We start from the raw sequence: 10,186 nt of genomic DNA on the forward strand, positions 1-10,186 counted from the left end.
CCTTTGCTCTCTCAGATCCAACTGAGAGTTTTGAACTGGGGAAGAGCCAGGTTCTTAGCTAAGGAATGAGACTCACTCTGGGTAAAGGTTGTTCTGGAGCAGAGAGGCAACCCTGGAGATGATGGGGTCAGAAGTATTAGACTGCCTAATATACACAACACACTTTTTTAGATTGTGTGGGTGGGACACAGTATTGCTCCTGCTTGTGAAGAGCCAAAGAAGAAAAAAGGAGAGGAAGATCTATATTTTCCAAGAAGCTGTTAAAAAGAAATTACAAAACAAAAGAGTAGGATGAAACAAATGCAAAAAAGAGATCAGTAGAAAGGTGGAATTAGTACACAAAATTAGCTGCTACAACATCCTTCCTGTCAATGAGTACTTCAGCTTCGACCTCAATAATCCTCAGGCAAACAACAATAGATACAAACTCAAGGTAAACTGCTCCAAACCTAATTGCAGAAAATACGATTTCAGCAAGAGAGTGGTCAATGCCTGGAATGCTCTACCTGACTCCATAGTTACATCCTCTAATCCCATAGCTTCAACCTTAAATTGTCTACCATGGACCTCACTCCATTCCTAAGATGTCTGTGAAGGGGGAGTGCATAAGCGCACGTCCCTGTCCTACTATCCACTTTTATTTGTACTCATTTCGTTGTTCATGCCATGTTTATACTTATACCTGTTATCTTGTACATGTTCGACAAACTAACTAACTAAATAAAAATAAAATAAAAAATAATTATTATATTCAGAATAAATTAATACTATTTTCAGAATAGTTACCCAGTACTTACAATTGGAAATGAATTGTCAGCTGCAATAGAGAGCTGTGCAATAGGAAAGAAATACAGTACCTGCCATGCTTTCAGCACTGGAGTTTTCAAATGCTTGCTGCCTTTAAATATTCTCCTCCTGGATCTGGATAAATAAGCTGCATTTAAGGCCCGTCCCACAGCCCAGATTGTGTTGCAAATGAAAAAATGGTCCACAATCAGGATCTGATCCATCTCCTCTTTCCTGAGAGTCCCCAGTCCTTCTCTCTGCTTGCACCGTTCCCAGGTTTTCACTGAAAAGGCTTCCTTTAAGTAAGAACACTGGAAGGTCTTTGTCGCAAAGAGTCCCATGGAATATGCAAACCTATCATATGTCCCATACTTTGTCTTTTTGTTTGTTGTCTTCATTAGAAAGGAAAAAATACTATGGATGTATTTAGAGGAAAAGTTATGAGGTCTCAAATAAGGAGTGAAGTCCCAGCGTACTGTGGTGATCAGGACTTTTCCTCTCTTGATTTCAGACAAGATATCAAATAATGAATCTAGCTGCATAACCCCTATACTGAATGAATTAAATTCTACACCATAAATAATGACCTTCAACTTTATCCAATAGGTAGAGTGATAAAGGTCTAAGTTGGTTTTCCCTGTTTTGTTAAAGATTTGTAATATAAATGAACAGATGGCATTCTTTTCCAGCATGGAAGTCATTGTCTTTAGGAACCTTTCTCCATTCTCATTGTGTGCAGCAAGAAGACCAGCCAAGGTCCACTTGAAGTAGAGGAGGAGCTTCACTATCCCTGGGTACAGGATGTCTTCTGCTGGGAGCATTGGGTAGAAGAAAGGAAATTGCTTTTTATCGTTCTGAATCTGCGAAATTATACTGTAACTGATCTGAAAAGGGAAAAAAAAGGAAATTCTATCTGAGACCCATAAAAGCAAAAATCTATCTCCAATCTAGGCATTGTTCCACTCCTGGCATAGAAGAACTTTCTGTAGGGACCTTATTCTTCTCTTAAATTGCTTCTCTACTCACTTCAGTACAGCAAGAAGCCAGCAGAGATTCACAATCTGCATTAGGAGTGTACCAGAAAGATATTTGTCTGCTGGGATCCTTCTCTCATTTGACCAATTCATCCTTAATTTATACAATCCCCGTAGTAGAACTTTGTTCTTCATTTATAACAGAAGATGTCTGACTGAAAGCATGACCAAAATTTATCTTCTCAACAAAGACACACCTGTGGCATTTTGTAGGTTCCCAAAATGTTCGAAACATGGATGGCGATGTCACTATTAGCCTCGTCTAGAACAGCCACTGTGTTTCTCTGTCTTCCACAGCTGTAGTTGGGAACGTTAGCCTCCCCCTCCGAAAGCAGGTCCAGCAAAGCCTCTGAGGTTATTTGTTCACTATAGTAATCATCATAGATGTTATAACCCAGGGTGACATTGAATGAAAGTTTGGCATTCTGGTTGATTTCTTGTATGGCAAAAAGGAAGGATAGCAATTTGTATGTGTTTCTTTGTGTTGTGCTAAAAATATGAATATATTTGAATGCAATCAATGGAAATTACATTTTATTAATGTTGACATTTTAGTATATGTTTGGATAGTTTGTTTAAAATCTTTTTTAAAAAGTTACACATTTGAATGCAGCCCTGGGATTCTTTCAATCTATATTTTACTTTAAAATACTGAATGCACTTTGTTTCTAATGTAATGTAGTTATTACTAGATTTTGACTTATTCTTCTTTGTGTGATATTTATTAAGGATTTTATATAGAATAAAACACTAATCAAAAGAAAAAAGAAAGGAAGGAAAAGTACAAGAAATTAAAAAGGAAAAAAATAAAATTTAGAAATATATTAATGACATCCAAATATTTTAAACAGATAATTACTTACTTCTGCAAATTCTAATATTTTCACAATTAAGTCTTGCACTATGGGAATTTATGATTTCTAGCAAAGAGAGTAAGTAAGTAATTTGTGGAGATGTTTACATTGTTTACATATTTCTAAAATGAAGCCTTAATTGACTTTTACAATTAAAATGCTTAGTATCCACTCAATTGGAATTCACACATGTAAGTAAAATAAATTCTGATCTGGGATTCATTTATTTAATTAGTGAATTTTGGTATGAAATAAAATTGTGGGAGATATTAATTTGTGCATAGCCATGTTGACCATCTTATCAGGCAAGGGAGTGTTAGAAGGGAAGAACCATCCATAGTCCTGCTCTGCCCAAAAGATATCAAGAACAGTGGATCTTCTTCAAAGATCTCTACTGATTGCTTATTTGAGAATTTAAAATCAGGCTCAGCTGCAGGGTGGAAAATGGATCCCCAAGGATGAAAACAGACAGAAAGAGAGAGAAAATAGCCGATCAAAAGTACTATTCACTGTAAGAGAGAAGGCTGGAAGATGAGAAATTGGAGTGGAATGGAAGAGCTCCAATGTATGCATGAACTTTGACTTACTGAAAAAATTCAAAGACAGGACTTTTGTTGAACATAAACTTTTTAGGCACAGACTGTTTTGCATGGACTAGGCCACCAATGACAATCTCTCCTGGCCTGTAAAGGTTCAGTGGCTCCTCCTCATCCTTCGTCAGAGTCAGGAGGCATTTGGCTTTGAGACTCCCCCAGACTGCCTGGGACCCCAGAAGCAGCAGAAGTACCAACATGACTTGTGCTCCTGATGGAGTATCCAGCTCTGTGTCTACTTTGAAGAAACAGCGATATGAAGAGGTGGAGGAAGTCAAAACCCTTTTCCAAAACAGTCCTTCAGAGGTTTCCTAATTCAGACAGAGTTCAGTCAGGCACGAAGGATGGGAGAGGAAATGCAAACCCTGCTTGTCTTAAAGGCCTCTCCTGAGCCATTCATGCCCCCAGCATTTTCCAGTGCAAAGATATTTGTAACAAGGCTTTGATGTGATACCAAGCTGAAAGCATATTATCACTGTATAACATCTGATTTTTTTTCCAGAAAGTCTTTAGAGATTTACCACCAAGACAACAAATAAATAACTATGATTTGGATAATGGAAACAGAGAGAGACATCACCACTCTCAACTCTGAGTAAATCAACAGGCAGAAGCCCAATGGGAGGCATCACAAATGGGGGTGAAACTCTGAAAATGAGCCAAGGAAGGAGTTGGGAGAACTTTGTCCCAAACATCCCTTAGAAAATCTCTTTAGACATTCCACTCTCAAGAGAGATTTTCAGCATGCGTGGACTATTAAAAATAAAATAAATTAATGATAATAAAAGCCCAATCTAACACAGTATCACTGGAAAAAACTCAAGAAATCCAAGAAGAAGCCAGCATGGCTACACAAAGATCTCTCTGATAAACTGAAAGACAAAAAGGACAAGTACAAAAAAATGGAAAGGGGGAGATATACAGACAGACAGACAATAATTATATTCTTCAGAATTTTCTTTTTGTTTTAACTGTTAACAAATGCTTCTTTAAAAATGTTTGTGGTACAAACTGTTTTTTCCAAGAATATATTTCTTGAAATTTAAAAAGTGAAAAATGCACCAAGTCTCCAGGTAATAAATATCTAAATGAGGCCCAGGTCCAATGTATCCCAAAATTATATCCTTCCTGTCTTATGAGGAAGATATCAGCATCGTCCTGTTCTTTTTTGCCCTACTTCTGTTCCTAACCACAGGATTTATGTTACTCATGTTCCTTCAATACCAAGGGAAATACGTATGTATTTGTATTTGTACGGTTGTAATACAAATACATACCTATTTCCCTGACTCAACTGATAAGGAGGCGAGCCTGTGGCTTAGTGGCTAAGACTCCTGCCTAAGATATAAGACAGCCCAGGTTCAAATCCCAGTAAGGGTATGGCTAGCTGATGAGAGCTAATTAGCTCGAAATAGATCTATACTAGTCTCCCTTTATTTATTTATCAGTACAAATACAACACAAATATAAAAAGGCATATATATATATATATATATATATATATATATATATATATATATATATATATATATATATATATATATATATATATATATATATATATATATATATATATATATATATATATATATATATATATATATATATATATATATATATATATATATATATATATATATGTTGTATTTGTGCTGATAAAAAAGGACATGTGATGAGCCGAAAGGACAGAAAGAGGGAGGAGTGAGCTCCCTCCCATATTAGGTCATACCAGGGGTTGTAACACAAAACACACACACATATATATATATATAATGCTGGTTTTGTTGTATTCGGGTCTTTTCCCGTGTAAGGTTGAGATTGTCTTTGCAACGTTTCGGCAGGATCACACCTGCCATCTTCAAGCTGTGGGCTTAAAATGGGAACGGAGCTGCCGTCTTTCTGTAAGTCTTGGTGGGAGGGGATGGGGTGGTGGCTTTGTTTCAGTAAGTGGAATGATTGGTTGTGTGGTTGTATCATGATTGGTAGATTGGTGCTGATTGGTGCAGGTTGTGTGTGCATTGTTGTTTTGTATTTTAACGGCTTGGGTGGTGGGTGGTGTTCGTTTGTTGGCTAGGGCTGGTTTCCAGATGTTTGGTAGGCGGGAGGTATCATCACGTTTGTTCATGCTGTGGGTGTGTTTCTCTATTTCGATGGCTTCCATGATTATTCTCTTGTGGAGGTGTTCTGTTTTGGAGATTAACCTGGCTCCTTCAAAGTTGATTTCGTGTCCTGTAGCTTTAAGGTGCTGGAAAAGGGAAGAAGTTTTTTCTTTTTTTCTTACTGCATTTTTGTGTTCTGTGATGCGTGCATTTATTCTCCTGTTTATTTGTCCTATGTATATTGCTGGGCAGATTTTGCATGGTATTTCGTAGACTCCTTGGTTTTCTAGCTGGATTTTGTCTTTGGGGTTTCTTAAGATGTTGGCTATTTTTTGGTCAGTGGTGAAGGCTGTCCTGATATTGTGCTTGTGGAGAATTTTGCTGATTTTATCTGTGGTGCCTTTGATGTAAGGGAGGAGGGCGATGCCATTTTCCTGTTCTGTATCTTGGTTTTTTGGGGGAGTCTCCTTTTGGATTAGGTTGGTGATTTTTTTTCTTTGGAATCCATTGGAGATTAATACGTTTGTGAGTTTGTGTAATTCAGTTTTCAGGTGGTCTTTGTCGGCTAGGCGTTTGGTTCTGGAGATGAGGGTCTTGGCTACAGAGTTGATCTGTGCAGGGTGGTGATGGGATTGTGCATTTAAGTAGCGGTTGGTGTGTGTTTTTTTCTGGTAGATGGTGTGTCCTAGGGAGCCATTGGGTTTTTTGTAGATTAGGACATCCAGAAAGGGAAGTTGGTTGTTTGCTTCTATTTCCATGGTGAATTGTATTTTGGGATGTAGGTTGTTGAGATGTGTGAGGAAGTTGTCCAGTTTTTCTTTTCCATGTGGCCAAATCACGAAAGTGTCATCAACATATCTAAGCCAGAGTTTGGGTTTGTTTTTCAGATTTGTCTAAGGCATTGGTTTCAAAATGTTCCATGTATAAGTTTGCAATGACAGGAGAGAGGGGTGATCCCATGGGTGCTCCTTCTATCTGTTTGTATCTTTGTCCATTATGGATGAAGTATGTGTTGGTTAGGCAGTGGTTGGTCAGGTCTAGGATGTGTTTAGGGGGGTTGTGTTTTTTCTGGATGGCTGTCAAGGCTTCTTTTATGGGCACCTGGGTGAAGAGGGATATGACGTCGAAACTCACAAGTAGGTCACTGGGTTGTAAGTTTTGTTTCTTTATTGTTTCTATGAAGTGGAGTGAGTTTTGAACGTTTGAGGTGATGGATTCTGCGTAGGGTTGGAGTTGTTTGGCGAGGAATTTGGCAAGGTTCTGTAGAGGTGAGCCTATGGAGCTGACTATGGGTCTGAGTGGTGTTCCTTCTTTGTGTATCTTGGGGAGTCCATAGAGTTTGGGGCATCTGGAAGATTTCTCTCTGGGGATGATTCTTTGCTGGATCTCTTCACTGATGGCAGAGGCTTTTATTTTGGATTTGGTGGTTTTTTCCAGGTAGGTGGTGGGGTCTGTGTTTATAGGTTTGTAAGCAGGGTCTTGGAGTAGGTTGGATAGTTTGGCTTGGTAGTCAGATGTGTTCATCACCACTGTGGCGTTTCCTTTGTCTGCTGGGAGAATGATTATGTTGTTGTCTTTCTTCAGGTTGGAGAGTGCTTTTTCTTCTTGTTGCTGTAAGTTGCTTCTGGGTGGAATGCTGGAGCAAAGGACATTGCTGACTGCAAGTCTGATTTTATTGGCTTCATCTGGGTTGATTTTGATGAGTGTAGCTTCAACTCCGCATATGATGTCTTCAGTGGGGATGCGTTTAGGGGCAACTGCAAAGTTGAATCCTCTGGAAAGGACATTGGTTTCAGCTGTGGTGAGGGTTCTGTCTGATATGTTGTGTACTGTTTGTTTCATGAGTTGCTGAGGAGGGGGGTTAGGCTTCTGTCGTTTTTCTAGTCTGTAGAGTTTGTTGGAGTGTTTTTCTGTCTTATAGAAGGTTTCTTTTTCTGCTCTCCAAAGGGCTAGTTGTTTGAATTTGTCCCAGAGTGCTGGGTGGATTTTGTTGCTGAGTTTGAGGTGAAGAGTGAGTAGGTCCTGGTTGGTTTGGTCTAGTAGGAATCTTTTCCTGTGGAGTTCGTTTCTGATTAGGGCTAATTCAGTTCTTTTCAGGATCCTTTCGGTGGCTGAGGTTTGTGAATGGAATTTTAGTTGGAAGCATGTGGGGATCAGGCTTTTGTCTCGGCAGTTGCGTAGGAATGTTAGGTCACATAAGATGGTGGCTCTCCGGACTTCAAGCCTCTCGTAGGATCTGGTGAGCAAGAAGGTTTCCTCCCCGTAGAGGTAAGATATTTGTTTTCGTAGATTTTCACGGGTGTAGGTATGCTGGTTTTGTTGTATTCGGGTCTTTTCCCGTGTAAAGTTGAGATTGTCTTTGCAACGTTTCGGCAGGATCGCACCTGCCATCTTCAAGCTGTGGGCTTAAAATGGGATTTTTTAATTAAAATTTCAAGCCCACAGCTTGAAGATGGCAGGTGCGATCCTGCCGAAACGTTGCAAAGACAATCTCAACTTTACACGGGAAAAGACCCGAATACAACAAAACCAGCATATATATATATATATATATATATATATATATATATATATATATATATATATATATATATATATATATATATATATATATATATATATATATATATATATATATATATATATATATATATATATATATATATATATATATATATATATATATATATATATATATATATATATGTATATATATGATGGTTTTGTTGTATTTGGGTATTTTCCCATGTAAGATTGAAATTGTCTTTGCAACGTTTCGCCAAGATATCACCTGCCATCTTCAAGCTTGGGCTTAAAATGGGAACGGAGCTGCTGTCTTTCTGTAGATCTTGGTGGGAGGGAATGGGGTGCTGGCTTTGTTTCAGTAAGTGGAATGATTGGTTGTGTGGTTGTATCATGATTGGTAGATTGGTGCTGATTGGTGCTGGCTGTGTGTGCATTGTTGTTTTGTATTGTAACGGCTTGGGTGGTGGGTGGTGTACGTTTGTTGGCTAGGGTTGGTTTCCAGATGTTTGGTAGGTGGGAGGTATCATCACGTTTATTCATGTTGTGGGGGTGTTTCTCTATTTCAATGGCTTCCATAATTATTCTCTTGTTGAGGTGTTCTGTTTTGGAGATTAACCTGGCTCCTTCAAAGTTGATTTCATGTCCTGTAGCTTTAACGTGCTGGAAAAGGGAGGAAGTTTTTTTCTTTTTTTCTTATTGCGTTCTTGTGTTCTGTGATGCGTACATTTACCCTCCTGTTTGTTTGTCCTATATATATTAGCGGGCAGGTTTTGCATGGTATTTTGTAATATGTATGTATGTATGTATGTATGTATGTATGTATGTATGTATGTGTTACAACCTCTGGTATGCCCAAATATGGGAGGAAGCTCACTACTCCCTCTTTCTGTCCTTTGGCTCATTACTGAAAACCATCCAGGCAGAAAACCATATTTTTATTTTTAATGTTGCCTTTTTATATTTGTGTTGTATTTGTGCTGATAAATAAATAAAGGGAGACTAGTATAGATCCATTTCAAGCTATTTAGCTCTCATCAGCTAAAGGGTATGGCTAGCTGATGAGAGCTAAATAGCTTGAAATGTATCTATAGTAGTCTCCCTTTATTTATTTATCAGCACAAATACAACACACAAACACACACACACACACACACACACACACACACACACACATATATATATATATATATATATATATATATATATATATATATATATATATATATATATACACACACATACATACATACATACACACATACATACATACACATACACACACACACACACTAAAAATAAAACATTAAAAATAAAAATATGGTTTTCTGCCTGGATGGTCTTCTGTAATGAGCCAAAGGACAGAAAGGGGGAGTAGTGAGCTCCCTCCCATATTTGGGCATACCAGGGGTTGTAACACAAATACATATCTATTTCCCTGGCTCAGCTGATAAGGAGGAGACCCTGTGTCTTAATGGCTAATAATCTGCCTAATATGTAATACAGCCCAGGTCACCCTCCAGGCTTCAACCAAACTTGATTCAGACAAACATGACTTCTGCATAGGCCCATGAGAGTCTGACAATAGCCAATAGAATACATATTCTTGCACAGGAATAGGAAGTTCAAGTGCAAAGACCAAGAGAGGGTATAAATATTCGCTCTGGACAAGGAATGTTGCTATGACTGCATTCCTTGTCCAGAGGGAACCTTCTCTACTCAGGAAGGTGACTGATGCCCCCTCCCCCCCAAAAAGGCCAGAGCATTTTCATGTTAAAAGATAGATTGAAACTCTACTTTTCTCTTATTTATTTCCAAGCTTATTTATTTCTTATCCAAAGGGAAGAAGAGCAAAAAGACCTTGAAGGACAGGGCTGGATAGAGATAGGAGGATATGGCAGATTTGGCAAGCTTTTACTACTGTCAGAGGAAATGTCTCTTCTTATTTTTTAGCTTGGATATGTCCTGCCAAGTTCAGCTTTCTAGGAAATTCTTTGAAACTTGAGGAATTGTCTTAGGCCCACCAGCTGTAACTATTGTTGCAATGCATTCAAATCAGCCTCCCCTTGATGATACCTGTGCAGATGTCAGAGGTCCAAAATTATTTGGACAGTTAATGGGGGCACCTCATTGCCCACACTAATAATACTTCCCCCATTATTCATTCCAAATTATTTTCAGGATTAGATTTCTCTGACAGGCAACAAGATCTCACAAGATAAGAATCCTCTGAGTCCAGAATGGTAAGAAGTACCATCTGGCAGGACACTATAAATTTCCATAGGATTAATTCATTC

General features: G+C 38.3%; 1 protein-coding gene across 1 annotated transcript in view; it reads right to left on the minus strand.

The window, feature by feature from the left end:
• LOC309382492 (vomeronasal type-2 receptor 26-like) overlaps positions 1 to 3,467 on the minus strand; it is a gene marked incomplete at both ends in the record, with an annotated part of 82,013 nt that extends 78,546 nt beyond the window's left edge. Inside the window, 3 exons of the mRNA XM_081934059.1 lie at positions 858 to 1,670; positions 2,018 to 2,309; positions 3,262 to 3,467. Of these exons, the coding sequence (XP_081790185.1) occupies positions 858 to 1,670; positions 2,018 to 2,309; positions 3,262 to 3,467 (1,311 nt within the window). The remainder of the gene's footprint in view (positions 1 to 857; positions 1,671 to 2,017; positions 2,310 to 3,261) is intronic.
• Positions 3,468 to 10,186: the final 6,719 nt, after the last annotated feature.

This window comes from Natrix helvetica, assembly GCF_964273705.1.
Source record: "Natrix helvetica genome assembly, chromosome: 1".
NCBI classification, from domain to species: Eukaryota; Metazoa; Chordata; class Lepidosauria; order Squamata; family Natricidae; genus Natrix; species Natrix helvetica.